The sequence below is a fragment of the Zalophus californianus genome, chromosome 2, assembly GCF_009762305.2.
Source record: "Zalophus californianus isolate mZalCal1 chromosome 2, mZalCal1.pri.v2, whole genome shotgun sequence".
Taxonomy (NCBI): domain Eukaryota; kingdom Metazoa; phylum Chordata; class Mammalia; order Carnivora; family Otariidae; genus Zalophus; species Zalophus californianus.
The window spans coordinates 158,844,766-158,860,158 of NC_045596.1; the positions used below are offsets into that span (position 1 = coordinate 158,844,766).

The window sequence follows — 15,393 nt, forward strand, 5'->3', positions numbered from 1 at the left end:
AAGTCTTTAAAATGTTACGCCTTTTCATTAAGTAATTCCACTTCTAAGTACATAGCCTCAAAAAAAAGAATCAGTGAAATGGACACATATTTATCTATAAAAATGGGATTTCATGAAGCCATTACAAATTAATCACATCTATATTTACTATAGTAAGTGATTTACTATAATAACACATTTTTTTTAGATTTATTTATTCCAGAGAGAGAGAGAGAGGGAGGGAGAGAAATCCTCAAGCAGACTCCCCTCTGAGCACAAAGCCTGAAATGGGGCTCAAGTCCAAAACCCTGAGATCATGACCTGACTGAAACCAAGAGCTGGATGCTTAACCACCTGAGTCACCCAGGTGCCCCTATAGTAAAGCATTTAAACAAAAACTCAGGGGGTGTGTGTGTGTGTGTGTATTAAACCAAGCCTTCTTAACTACAGAGTTAAATACAATTCCTCCTCAGGGCACCTGGGTGGCGCAGTTCGTTAAATGTCTGACTCTTGGTTTCGGCTCAGGTCGTGATCTCAGGGTCGTGAGATTGAGCCCCGAGTTGGTCTCCACGCTCACTGTGGAGTCTGCTTGAGGATTTCTCTCTCTCTCCCTCTCCCTCTGCCCCTCCTGCTTGTAAGTTCTCTCTTTCAACGAAATAAATAAATCTTTAAAAAAAAATACAATTCCTCCTCAAAGTACAACAGGTCTCTATTCAAATGCCTATCTCTGCAAGACTTACATACATTTAGTATCCTTAATCTGTTCTACAATTTTTTAATATTTATTTATTTGACAGAGAGAGAGATAGTTAGAGCAGGAACACAAGCAGGGGGAATGGGAGAGGGAGAAGCAGGCTTCCCGCAGAGCAGGGAGCCTGATGTGGGGCTCGATCCCAGGACCCTGGGATCATGACCTGAGCCGAAGGCAGACGCTCAATGACCGAGCCACCCAGGCGTCCCTGTTCTACAATTTAAAACCTAAACAGAACAATGGCCAATCTGTATTCAGCTATTACTGAACTTTCAGAAAATTGTTAGCTTGTTAAAAGTAAATCCCCCCATTCACTCACATGACATCCAGTACTGAATCATTCCGAATGACCTTATGTGAGACATCAGCTAGGAGAAAAAGACCTCCATCTGTCCTTCGGATGCTAGCTGCATAGCCTGGCCAGATCTGCAACCTGAAGAGACAAGTGAGCTTTACCTCAGGGTTCTAAAAAAACCACAGATACTTCCATGCCCCCATTTGAAACAGCTGAGCAAATACCGCCCCCCTCCCCAGTAACAGTGAGAAAGCACCATGAAACAAAGTAAATCAACATCATTGTGAACTTACTAAAAAACTAAACTATGAAACAGATTTAACTGATAAATTATATTCACAATCATAAAATACTGTTGAGATTTCTGTACTACATATGGTAATCACAATGAAAAAATTCTTTCCAGAACATTCGAAAGTGAGGAAAAGAACACCACTGACCTGTGTTGCTGTAGTACCATAGCACTTGTAGGGTCATAAAAGTTTCTCCCCACAAGCTTCATATCTAAAAGTTTCATTACCCTGAAATGAAAAGCAAAAATGGGTCTTCTAGAGAATAATTAAAAAAATTCAAGCTCTACTACTCTTAACAATATTTTCCTTTTGAAGCCTGAAGTGTCAAAATTATTGGTGCCCTTTGCACAATACAGCTCTTATGCTGAGAACACCGTTGCCAAAAGAAAAAATTATCACTTATCTTGAGGTATATACAACTGACAATAGCTTGTCCTACATACCAGGTGACCAAAAACCAAGTTGATTTCCCAGGTTCAATTTACATTATTTTTCACCATTAACTAAAAAGAATGCAAGGGAGTCAATTCCTGTTTGTAAAGATCAGTCTGACATAAGAAGCTGTGTTCGTTCCCGGCAGTTCAACTTACTGGGTAGAAATTACGTTGTGTGTCTCATTTAAAAAGAGGTGGTGTAGGAATAAGTTTTATGAAAAATTGGGTCTTATAAAAAGTAAAAAAAAATTATGAGCTGTCTGAATCCAAAAATCAAGGGATGTGGAAAAAAAATTCTTCCAGCATAAATTTTTGTACACTACCACTCTGAGTAGCCCCATCAGTAACACCATGAAATTATGCAATATAAACATCTGCTTGATGGAATCCGAATGATTCCAAAGGAACCCAACCAGCCACCTCAAACCTACCTTCATTATACCCAAATCTGGCTAATCACTTGACATAATTTTTCAATAAGTTAGCCTCAATACCATCTATTTATTTATTAAATGTTTCTAAACTCCTATTTATATGTGCGTAGTATAATACCATCCAAGCTTCTTGAAGAGCACTGTTACAAATGTAAGACTGAGATTAAAGAAAATAAGCTGTTTTCTCACCGACGGAAAACAACATTGTAGAACGGAATGCACAAGTCAGAACAGGGCTCCAGGATCTTTGTCAACTGAATCTTAATGCTGATATCTGCGCCATCAGTTTTCCTTTGACTTTTTAGCTCAAGAACCTAACAAATAAATATATGCAAGTAAAAAAAAAAATGACAAAACTACCAAGCCCTAATCTAATCCAACTGTGTTCTGGAAAACACTAAAATGTCTTACATATATTTTCTACTTTCCCCTCATTTTGCTGTCCACACTGGGCCAAATCATAGCATGACAACTAGGATTTAAGAGAAGATTTGGTAAGAGGACTGACTAGCAATAGATCCCTTCCCATTTGAAATCTTAAACCATTCTCTGTCACTGAGGTCAAAGGCTTCCAACCACTCCTCTTATGTGAGAAGGAACTTCTTGAAGAATTCAAATGAAAATGTTTCTTAGTCTGACATTTCTTTGTTATGGAAAAGCCTGTCTTTCTTTAAAGAATAGGAAAGTACAACTCAAACATCAGGATGTCTATGATTTCCTACCACTCAAAGCACCAGAACTCTCTTAGGTTTCATTCCAAAATATATTTCCTATTTAGTCTTACTTGTTGAAGCTTAATAGGCAGATAGAGAATGGATCCATCAAAAGCAGTAACGTTTCCAGTGACAGCTTGATGGTCCTTCAACATGCCAAACCTCATGCTTTTGCATTCCACATTAGGGCTAGAAAACAATAAAGAGAATTTTACTTCAATTTGCTCAAATGGCAGGCAGTCTTCACTACCCCTGTTTAATAGGTTTGGTAGAGAACCAGTCACTTGTAACTACTGCTCCATCTAGTGGTCATATTAAAATTCAAATACATCTGACTACAAAAGGAGTATCAACCCAAGAATACCTGCCCACAGGAAAAAAAAAGCAACCACAATTCCACCACCCAAAGACAACTGCCTTAACATTTCAGCGTATGTTTTTCCCGATTTTAGACAAGAGGTCAGAAAACTTTCTCAGTAAAGGGCCTGATAGCAAGTATTTTAGGCTTTATAGGTCATAGAGTCTCCACTCAACTTGGCCAACATGCACGAAAGCATCATGGACAATATGTAAACCAATGAACCTGGTTATGTTCCAGTAAAGTTTTATTACAGAACAGGCAGATTTGCCCTGCAGGCCAGCCATATTTTGCCAATCCCTGATCTAGAGTCTGCAAAAATACACACTTTAAAAATAACTTTTTAAAAAGAGGATTTTACTCCAACTATTTTTCACTTGTGGCGATTTCTACTTTTTATTGATTGTCACAAATCTTACAGCTTTAAAAAGCTCCAGTAGCTATGTGGTACAATGGCTGTCCCATTTCATATCAGTAACACAGAGCCCTGTTGTACAACTGGAAAGTTTAAACATATCTAAGGCTAAAAAGGATTAAGTATGTTCAAGTACAAGATGAAAGATTAAAAAATCAAGTGGTAATCCAATATAGCTGTCCCCAAAACTAAACATTCATATGCTAGTATCACATTTCAAAATGCTTCTCCAAAAATTCATCTACATGAATGGCACTATGCCCTAAACACAGTATTTAAAATTGTGTCTCTGGACTTCCTTCACATAATACAAGGAAGCCCCAGGATAACCAGTCCACTATACTACATCTCAGTATCCTCTCAATGGTCTGGGATGCTCTTTATATTGTGGCTTCAAAGGTCCAGATCTACCATCTTGAAATTTACAGAATCCATGTCTTCTCCACTGTCCAGTCAATGCAGAGGCCTGTGAAGACTCACACTCCTTTCTGCTTCATTAACATTTGTCAATCCATTTCCAGAGAAAGGGTTCTTCCCTCTCATTAATGCTTATCTGTTTCCTTTACATTCCAGAGCAGGCTCATTTCCACTACCCTCCCTTCTGGGGGGAGGTTCAATTTCACCCTCTTTTTTAGCTCCTTCTCTTCACCTGCCACATGTGCTCAGCTTTAAAGCAATTACTCTCTTTATCGTTCCATTTCTCATTTCTCTTACATACTTTTTATGTGGCCAGTTCACTGGCTATTTCCAATGGCCTGTGCTCTCCTTGGTTCTTTTAGTCTAGTTTTTTTCTCCATAATTCTAACAAATCTAGTGGAAAATCAACAAGGGTGTTCTTCAGAGTAAATTCAGTAACTTTTTTTCCTGTGGCCAAAGTCAACCACCTCTTCCTCATTCAAAGGAGCCCTTCCTTTGGTCTTTATAATCTGTTTTCAAGGTATTTCCCCCTAACTTCCTTTATTTTCTCTTTCACTCCACTTATTCCTCTTATACATCTGTGCTTCAAAAATTCAGTCTTCCATCTTCCTATTTTCTCTCCACAGATACTCCAAATCACTTTCATTTTCACACTTCCAGCTAATATCCTCCAGCTAATGACTCTCCTGAGATTTTAAGCACGCGTGGAGCCCAACGCAGGGCTGAACCCACAACCCTGAGATCAAGACCTAAGCTGAGATCAAGAGTTGGATGCTTAACCAGCTGAGCCACCCAAATGCTCCCTTCCTGAGATTTGAAAAGAGAACACAAACTAATACGAATTCTTAGTTTTTAAGAAGTATGAGAAACCCTGAAGTTATTGATATAAGATTAAAGTTATTCTCTCTGATTTTCTCACCCTCAAATTTCACCCTAGACTGTCACTGGAGAGCCATCATGGTATGAGACTTATGCAAGGAGGATCCAGGTTTTGTGGGGTGTGGGTCTTACACCAGTGTCTGTGGGGGTCTCTCTTTAAGAGGAAGAATACAAAATTACAGATACAAAGTAAGTTAAAAGGTTATGGAAGGGGTCTATGCAAGTAAAAGGCCCTGACCCTAAGCTTCATCAACTTCACAGTAAATCCACCTTACAGGTGTATAAAATGGCACCTATTAAGTTAAAATTGGAAATGGTAATACAGCTAAACACAAATAATGTTAACCTTGAATTTATCACAAGGTTCTGAGTTTGTGTATTATTGTGGAGGGACGCTCATCAGGAATCACACAGAAAAATATCCAGTTATTCCAGGGAAACGATTTCATTACTGTTCTCTAAGAAGTGAATACAGAGAAAAAAGTTGTGAATACCTGAAAGTCACATGATATTGATAAACTGCTTCATTATGACACTGTATTTTGATAAGGTTCAATCCCAAAGACTGAGGTGTTCCTTTTGAGCCTTGTTTTACAAAAAGCTCTCTGGAAAATAAACAAAAGCACACATATAACAAAAACAAAAATGCAAACAACTCACGCCACAAAAAAATTAAAGAGAAAAAGAACACTGAGGGAAGTGATATTTTACACTTAGCTTACCCAAGTTACACAAAAGCAAGCTTTGAAGGCTAGAAGCTAAGTTCTTAGCAATCTCTAATTGGAGAAGTTAAGATCACCCTCTTTGCCCTGGTAATATCAATGGAATAATTGAGGCCAGCTAACCAAGAACACAAAAATTAGTTCCACCAAGAAAGCTGCAATATCTTTCCTAGATAATTTCCTAATCTTCGATGTGACAAACAACTGGCTGTCTGAATTGAGAAGGAAATGAAAAATCATTTGAGTCTACTCTTCTGGTACACACTATCTAAACCATCAACCCCATTTCACTTCATCAGGAATTGTCCCACCTCTTTGTCATTCTCCCCACTGGCAAAAACCCAAAAAACAAAATAAACAACCCTGCAGCACCTACCACCCACAAAGGCTTTTAGACACAACAGAAACAGTGCTTATAATATTATAAGGCCTCCTCCCACATCATTATCAAGCAGAGAAGGCGGTGCTCCAGACTTACTTTTCCTTGTGTTCTACAGTCCCAAGTAGAGGGTGATCCAGAGGGTGAGGTGAGGATGGGGGCAGAGGTGGTGGTGATGATAGCTGGGTAGGATCCCGAGAGGTTAGGCTGAGAGCACCAGGAGCCTTGTATACTCCTCTGCCTATACTACCAGTTGCTCTTCCCAAAGGTAATAAAGATGTATCCGAATTCCCTCTTCCAAGCATTCTGAAATGTTGAAAAGAAAAGCAAATCAGGACTTTCTCAACCATGTTCCTATCTAAATGATTCCTCCAAGTCTACATTCTTTTCCTGAAGGAGTCAGCAAAGGGAACAAAACCTTGGGATTCTCTTCAGATCCAAATATGCCTACCAGACTCATTTGCTAAGTGCTATTCATACTGACTCTCAAAGCCAATTTCCAGGGCAGAATTGAGGTGGAAGAGTGAATCAGCCAGGTTAAAGAACCACCACAATCAGGTTAACTTAACAGGGCAAATGGAGTTGTAAACTGCCCAGCAGAGAACTACTTTTTACCCTTTTCCAATGACTGATGGGAGCGGTGGCTGCTGATTATTTTTGGAAAACATCCATTCTTTAATATAAAACCATGTATTGTTTATAAGATAATACGACCCTTTTCAGAGTTTCCATTTGGGCTTATAGAGATATTTCATCTGAATTTGAATTTCCCTGGAAGGCAACTTTACCCACCTATTCCAACCAACGCAGGCCTCTGCTATCTTGCTATCCCCAGCTGCCAACACGGAAGGATCTGGAAATGTGGGATGCGGTTCTTCTTTGTCCTTGCGCACCGTACTGGTAAATAAGCCTCGACCTAAAATGCCTCTACCTGAATGGAAGGGCCAAAACCCACTATAACTGTGAGTTGAAGGTGTTGTAAAGTAGATATTTTTATGAAGATAAATTGTATGAATTTAAGAACAAAGAAATCATACATACATATTCCCACACTTTTTTGCAAGTTAGTTTTCCACATACCTAATGGAGGCACTTCACGTTTCAGAGGGATCTGGGACACTGTCTCAAGGCCCAGTCCTCGGAACATAGAGACCAAACCTACAGATTCCTATGGAAAGTTAATGAGTAGAGTTATTAAAAAATATATTTCGACAGTTATTCTAAGATGCAGAATGCTTTTCATTTCTAAGATGAAATAACAGTGTTATTTCAATGACTGCAAGTGACACACATTCTGTAACATGCGTAGTGAAGTGTTTTAGAAGACATAAGAATGATGTTTCTAACAAGACACCCAGAAACACTGATGGTTTTCTTAAAGTCTTGGTAAGTAATAAAAATCATCTTTGAATTCTATACATGTTATAAGAATAAAGAATAAAAATACCTCATAAAAATTATTTAAGTAGTTTTTTTAGAGGGGGGAGGGGCAGATGGAGAGAGGGAGAGAGAATAAGAATCTCAAGCAGATTCCATACCCAGCACAGAGCCCAACACTGGACTTCATCTCACAACCCTGAGATCATGACCTGAGCTGAAATCAAGAGTTGGAGCTTAACCAACTTAGCCACCCAGGTGCCCCTTTAAGTAGTTTTCATAAACACTTTCAATAAACACTCTTAATACTTATAACAATATCATCTTAGGTTTTCAAGTGTAAATACAGGTATAGTCCATGAGTTGATGTACAGAATAACAAAGTGCCATTTTTCTAGTTTGTTTCCTATACACCCAAGGTAAGAGGGAACACTGTACTAGTTAATACATTTTCAGAAAAAAGCTGACCATTTAAAAGTACCTGAGGTTGGGTTTTTTAAAATAACCTCCAACAAAACTTGCTACTATTTTCTATGGCAGTCTTGAAAGTTTAGTGTTATTACCCCAATTAGGGCTGTCACATATAGACTCAAGCAAGTCATCAGAGAAAAAATACAACATAATGTCATCTTTTCTTCTGCCTATATAACTTTACATTACTCTACTTAAAATTGCCATAACTGCATTATCTGGTTCTTCCTGTATTTGTTAACACTTTATTCTTTGAGATTTCTTAATTATAGACAAATACCATTCTTGAAATTACTATATAATTAGAAAATTAAGAATGCACATACATGCAATTGTACACACATTAGAAGCAATAGCTGAAGATCTTTTTCTTTAAGATTTGGGCAAAGAGCCCTCTAAAAGGAACCTTCTTAATAATTATTACCTCAGAAGCAGAAGTGGCTGCTAATACCATAGAGTCAAACCCAATGCAAAAATCTAAACACTTAAAAGCCGTATCTTCAAACCTGCCATTTATGTATGTATGTTTATTTATATCTATAGAAGCTAGAGGGCTGAGGTCTATACCCAAGTCTATCTAGCATTCTTTACAAGGCACTTTTTCTAAACTCACAACTCTAGGATTTGAAATGTATGCCCAGAATGCAACTAAGAAAAACAAAAACAAAGCCCAACCAATCAACCAACCAAAAAAGCCCAAATCTTTTTTTTTCATATAGGGCTTCACAGTTATTTGAAATCTGTTATTTCCTCTGATGATAAGCTGTATGCTGCTACTGTGCATCCAGACATGGTCTTACCCTTTGTGCTGGCCCACTCCGTGGGCTTGGTTCCCCTGGCTTTCCAAACACATGGCCTCTGCCTGCAGGTCCTGCCCTGCCCAGAGCTGAGTCCAAAGGTTTAGGAGCTTGTGGCCAAGAGCCTGGCATCCGTACACACTGAGACAGGTGCACAGAAGAGCCCCTGAAGGGTGGTCGGACAGGATCCATTGAAAGGCTGCAGAGGATACGGGTGTCAATCCTGTTCTGATCAATTATCTGCCGGCATTTTATAAAGATTAAAGATTCCTAATTGTTTTCCTTTTCCTTCAAGACAGACTCACAAAGCATTAAAAACACAGTTTCCTTAGGTCAGACCAGTAATACCTGCTATATCATATTCACTTCTAAAGCTCTATTTAGCCTGGAATATTCTTTTTTTAAAATTTTTTATTGTTATGTTAATCACCATACATCAGTTTTTGATGTAGTGTTCCATGATTCATTGTTTGTGCATAACACCCAGTGCTCCACGCAGAACGTGCCCTCTTTAATACCCATCACCAGGCTAACCCAGCCCCCCATCCTCCTCCCCTCTAGAACCTTCAGTTTGTTTTTCAGAGTCCATCGTCTCTCATGGTTCGTCTCCCCCTCCAACTTACTCCCCTTCATTCTTCCCCTCCTGCTAACTCCTTTTTTTTTTCTTAACATATATTGCATTATTTGTTTCAGAAGTACAGATCTGTGATTCAACAGTCTTGCACAATTCACAGTGCTCCCCATAGCACACATACCCTCCCCAATGTCTATCACCCAGCCACCCCATCCCTCCCACCCCCCACCACTCCAGCAACCCTCAGTTTGTTTCCTGAGATTAAGAATTCCTCATATCAGTGAGGTCATATGATACATGTCTTTCTCTGATTGACTTATTTCACTCAGGATAACACCCCCCAGTTCCATCCACGTCGTTGCAAATGGCAAGATCTCATTCCTTTTGATGGCTGCATAATATTCCATTGTGTATATATACCACATCTTCTTTATCCATTCATCTGTCGATGGACATCTTGGCTCTTTCCACAGTTTTAACCTGGAATATTCTAAATACTCTCCATCAGCAAGCCTTAAAAGCCAAGCTCTCATCAAAGTTACTTATATTTTCTACCCAAACAGCCTCTCAGAGAACTTGGTCCTGTAAGTTAACTGCTTGTTGTACAGGAAACACTTTTTATGTATGAACATGATTTTGGTTTATGAGCAAGTTCACAGTTACCATGGCCATATTACAAAATTATTCTGTCAGTAAATACTTATGGATTTTGCTTTGTTTTTGGCCTATCTTTCCTCTACTAGAGTCCTCATTTTTTTTTTCCTAATCTATTTTCACTTTACACTATTCCATCTTCTCCTTGATCTCCATAGTTGCTTCTCTGAATCTTTATCCAATTCCTCTCTATCAAACTCTTCTTTCAAACTCTATCAGAACTGAGTTCTCTAGGATGTAGACCCTTTTGCTTTGAGCTTGCAATACCTGCTGAGTCTCATGGGTAACATTTAAATACCCTTTTTCGCACCCAGGTAACTAGGGATGAGGCTCTTCCTGCTCCTCAAATCTCAGGACCACTAAGCCTCTTCAAAATCACTTTATAACCTATAGAATTCAGGAGTCCTTCTTTAAAGAGCTCCCTTCATGGCCCTGACCCACTCGTGGTCCCCAAAGAATCCTTAACTGACAAATAAACCTCTTAACTTTTGCAAACCTGCCTTAAGCATTAGCTACAAAAATCACGCCATCTACGTAAAGACAGGACTGACAGAAATCCTACTATACTATAGGTGGAAGTAGTTCAGGATCTGGCAAAAATAAATTTTCAATTTTTACCTAGACTACCCTCTTTTACACAAAAATGGCAGGATATGCCACCCTTCCCTAAGGGCTACAGTAACTCTAAGTGCTTAAACTCCTTTTCAGTTAGCCTGGCCTCTTTGCTCACATCTTCCCAGCACCACCCAAAGAATCAGTTGCCTAACTGGTACACACTGAGGGGCGCTATGACACCTACCAATTACAAGATCTCTGGAATCCTCCCTTCTCCACTCCTCCCTCACCTCCATCATCACTGCTATGGATTCTGGCCCCTCCTCCAGAAGGCCCTCGCTTAATGTGGACTTCCTCCTTTGATAAGTTAGCAGAGAGTTGGCAGCCTAGAATGTGCAACAGGGAAAGGCCCGGGGCCAGGCCTGCCTTCCCCACCTCTCCAGGTGCCAGCTCTGGGCTGAGGCACTATGACTGGGGGCCTAACCAGAAGGGAAGCCCCCAGAGGGCAAATCCTACCCCCCTCCACCCCAGAGGAAAGTCCCCAAACCAGTAGCTTTGCTGGGGTTCCCACCCACTGTTGCCATCCAAATAACACTCAGAACCAGCAGGAATCCCCTCTCTCCTTGGGCCCCAACCTTTATACCTTCTCCAGGTCCTGCGTTCCTCCTACACACCCGGCGTGAAATAACGACTTCCCGCCCCTGGCCCGGCCCCACCCAGGGCCCACAGTTTCTCCCGCCTGGGGTGGGGGGGTGGGGTCCGCACTGGGCCGGAAGGAACCCCGCTCGCTACTGCAGGCGAGAGCCCGCCCGGCCTGCACGGAGGTTACCTGGGCCTCCCTGGCCTTCCAAACCTCCGTTCCGTCTGCACAGGAGGCTCCAGCCGTCACCAGGTTCCGCTGAACGTCAGCGGAGCACCGCACTCGACGCACTGACACGCCGAAAGGCCCACATGCTCCAGTCCAATTTCCGGTCCTCTTGCGGGGCCCCAGGGGCTGACCCCATTGGCCAAACGATACGCCACTCACAGGATGCATCCATCTCATTGGCTCGTCTGTGAAAAGACCGTCTCCCTTTCCAGCAGCTTCGTTCTACAGAAGATTCATCCCCAAAAGGGTGTTTGAAATGGGGATCCGGAAGTTAGGAGTAAGCGTTAGCATTGAATGTATTATGTTTCTATGATCTGGACTCTGTTCTGTGGGCAACTCCCATAAAAAAATTTGCTCAGGGATGCCGGAGTGGCTCAGTCCGTTAAGTGTCTGCCTTCCGCTCAGGTCATGATCGCGGGACCCTGGAATCGAGTCCTCTATGGGGCTCCTTGCTCAGCTGGGAGTCTGCTTCACTCTCTGCCTGCTGCTCGTCCTGATTCTGTGCTCTCTCTGTCTCTCTGACAAATAAATAAAATCTTTTTTAAAGTTTTATTTTGTTATGTTAATCACTACACATCATTCTTTTTTTTTTTTTTTTTAAGATTTTATTTATTTGACAGAGCACAAGCAGAGGGAGAGGGAGAAGCAGGCTCCCCACTGAGCAGGGAGCCCGATGCGGGACTCCATCCCAGGACCCTGCGGATCTTGACTTGAGCGAAGGCAGCCACTTAACCAACTGAGCCACCCAGGCTTCCCTACATCATTAGGTTTTGTTTTTTTTTTTTTAAGATTTTTATTCATTTATCTGACAGAGAGAGACACAGTGAGAAAGGGAACACAAGTGGGGGTGGGTGGGAGGGGGAGAAACAGGCATCCCACCGAGCAGGGAGCGCCATGCGGGGCTAGATCCTAACACCCTGGGATTAGGACCTGAGCAGAAGGCAGACGCTTAACGACTGAGCCACCCAGGCGCCCTACATCATTAGTTTTTGATGTAGTGTTCCATGATTCATTGGGTATAACACCCAGTGCTCCATGCAGAACGTGCCCTCTTTAATACCCATCACGGGGTTAACCCATCCCCGCACCCCCTCCCCTCTAGAACCCTCAGTTTGTTTCTCAGAGTCCATAGTCTCTCATGGTTTGTTGCCTCCTCTGATTTCCACCCCCTTCATTCTTCCCTTCCTGCTATCTTCTTCTTCTTTTTTTTAACATATAATGTATTATTTGTTTCAGAGGTACAGGTCTGTGATTCAACAGTCTTACACAATTCACAGCACTCACTATAGCACATACCCTCCCCAATGTGTATCACCCAGCCACCCCATCCCTCCCATTCCCTACCACTCCAGCAACCCTCAATCTTAAAAAAAAAAAATTGCTCGTAATGGCGTTGATGTGCCCCATCCTTCCCAGTTAGAGATTATAGGGATATAGGCAAGGGTAAGCTTGAGTTTACATTAAAACATCTAATTATGTGATCTCTGTACTTCACTTTCTTTATAAGATAGAAATAAAAGCATCTATTCATAGGGTGTATGGAAATGTACATACGTTAATGAGATGATGTATATAAATTACTTAGCACAATGAGAAGATTGCAATTAATGTTGCCTGCTGTTATTATTTATTGATGTCTGAATCTGTAAGCCAAGAAAAACTTTCTCCAAACTATATAAAAATATTGGTGGTTAATTTTGTAGTTACAGAATATTTTCACCCAAAGAAATACAGATTTCTCACCCTCTCCAATCGTTTTGGCAAATAACTACACCCCTTGCCAACACCAGGTTTTAGGAGGTGGTTGGGGTCAAGCTTCAAGAAACCTTGGCTGATGCTAGAGACAGGCAAATGCTCTGCATGGAATAGCACTAGAGGCTTTTCCAAACCTCACGTATCTCATACCTTGTTTTAATCCATACATTCAAGGACTCTCCTCTACTCAAATCAGAATAGAATTTGAAAAGTATTGGAGTAAGAGGATTTACAAAGCAGGGATCTAATTGGCGTGATACTCCATTACTCTTTGTAGATGTTATTTGTTTAACATTGTAACATTTTAAGTTCTTCTACTCTACAACCTTCCTACCTTTCAATGTTATAATGTCATGTTCTATTAACATATATAGTAGGCAGAATTTTGTTGCCCATGCAAATATTAGTAGCCAGTGGGCTCAAAAACAATAAAACAAATCGTTTTGTAAACTTGGTAAAGTCCCAGCTCCCTGTCCTTTTAGGTACTTTGACCAACTTTGCATGAAAGATTCATTCCATGCCCAGGAAACAATATCTTAGGGGGAGGATTTAAAAGATCTTCACAACAGCAATTCTCAGATAATGTTCTGAAGCTGTCAATTTTGGAATATAAACCAAGAGCACCATTGCAAAGAGTAATGGTAATATGCAGTACAAAGGGAGTACCTAGGGTTCCCTAGTTTTCTATATCTTGTCATGCAAGAGTAGGTAGCCTCTGTACAGTGTTTCTAGCCAATCCATACGTTATAAATACTACTTATTTCACCAAAGAAAAATCCATATGGTCTCAGTGTTGAGTGGAGATAAAGATGGTCGAAGCTCTCTAAAGTGTGGACATCTGCTTGGAATCTTTCAAAAACTAATCAACCTCTCCTGGAGTTTATATTCCCCACCAGGGTACTTCAGTTGCTAATTAACCATCCCAAGGATATTGATTAAAAACAGCACACATACATCATACTCTTTTAAGTATTTAAAATTAAATTACCAATGATATTTTCATAATGTGAAATTTTGTCTACTTGGCCCTGCCAGGCTCTAAAACTCAGTGTGAGGGTGACCCTCTGTATGCAATCCGGATTTTCCCGGGCAATCATGACTTCAAACACTCTGGCCCTTTGTCCCATCACTACTTCCATTCTGACCATGTTTCCAGATTATTTTTGTTCAGAAAATAAAGTCACCACAGCCACAGTAAGATCAAGGGCAGAAAATTACATTGCCTGTTTGGCCTAGGAACTACAAAGAGGATTTAATTGGAGATAGACCTATGTAGTACCTCTGGGTTCCAGGCAGAAGTAAATACATTAGGAGAAATGCAGCTTCAACCTGGCCCCAAAGCTCCCATAAAAAGTGTCAATAGATATAAGCTCACAAGAAAAGTAAATAAATCACAAAACACATTAGGATCAATAAAATGGGTGAACTGTTCTTTTGTTATTTGTAATTTAAATGTAAAATACACACGAATGCACATTTAAATACACGTACACTAGGCTCAATTAGGGGACAAAACACCCCAATAAAAAAGTGGGAGATGGGGTGCCTGGGTGGCTCAGTCAGTTAAGTGTCATGATCCTAGGCTCAGCAAGGAGTCTGCTTCTCCCTCTGCCCCCCATCCCCCCCCAGCTCCTGCTCTCTCTCTCTCAAATAAATAAAATCTTAAAAAAAAAAGTGTGTGTGTGTGGGGTAAGTGATTGAACTGATCTTTCACCAAAGAAGATATATAAATGGCTAATAAGCACATGAAAATATGCTCAATATCATTAGTCATTAGGGATATGCAAACTAAAACCACAATGAGATATCATTTCATACCCACTAGAATAGCTATAATAAGTAAAACAGATAATCCCTGTCATGGTTTAATTTTATGAATCAATTTGTGCCATCTCTGAAGTGCCTAAAGATTTGGTCAAACATTATTCTGTGTTTTGGATGGGCTTAACATTTGAACTGACGTACTGAATAAAGCAGACTGCCCTCTGCAATAGAAGTGGGCCTCATCCAATCAGGTGAGGGCCTGATTAGGACAAGAAGACTGATTCTCTCTGGAATAAGAGAATTCCTCTTACCTCACTGCTTTTGAACTGAGACAGCTGCTTTTCCCCCACCTTCAGACTCAAACTAAGACATTGACTCTTTCTGGGTCTTGAGCCTGTTAGCCTTCAGACTGGAACAACACTATATATGTATCTTAATGGTTCTGTTTCTCTAGAGAACCCTGACTAATAACAGATTTTGGAAACATGAAATGGGATGCTGATGTAACA

The 15,393-nt window shown here is 40.6% G+C and overlaps 1 protein-coding gene across 5 annotated transcripts in view; it reads right to left on the reverse strand.

Annotated features, from left to right (window-relative positions):
• PIWIL2 (piwi like RNA-mediated gene silencing 2) overlaps window positions 1-11,428 on the reverse strand; it is a 75,847-nt gene extending 64,419 nt beyond the window's left edge. For 2 of the 5 annotated variants that reach the window (XM_027600761.1, XM_027600758.1), the window contains exons 1-10: window positions 11,141-11,252; window positions 8,718-8,913; window positions 7,150-7,237; window positions 6,862-7,000; window positions 6,169-6,375; window positions 5,463-5,573; window positions 2,971-3,088; window positions 2,376-2,500; window positions 1,466-1,546; window positions 1,050-1,163 (exon numbers count right to left, since the gene is read on the reverse strand). In XM_027600761.1, coding sequence (XP_027456562.1) covers window positions 1,050-1,163; window positions 1,466-1,546; window positions 2,376-2,500; window positions 2,971-3,088; window positions 5,463-5,573; window positions 6,169-6,375; window positions 6,862-7,000; window positions 7,150-7,237; window positions 8,718-8,906 — 1,172 coding nt within the window. In that variant the 5' untranslated portion in view covers window positions 8,907-8,913; window positions 11,141-11,252. Of the gene's footprint in view, window positions 1-1,049; window positions 1,164-1,465; window positions 1,547-2,375; window positions 2,501-2,970; window positions 3,089-5,462; window positions 5,574-6,168; window positions 6,376-6,861; window positions 7,001-7,149; window positions 7,238-8,717; window positions 8,914-11,140; window positions 11,253-11,326 lie in introns of those variants that run through there. The other 3 variants (XM_027600759.1, XM_027600760.1, XM_027600762.1) reach the window with 3 other exon arrangements.
• Between the last annotated feature and the right edge of the window lie 3,965 nt (window positions 11,429-15,393).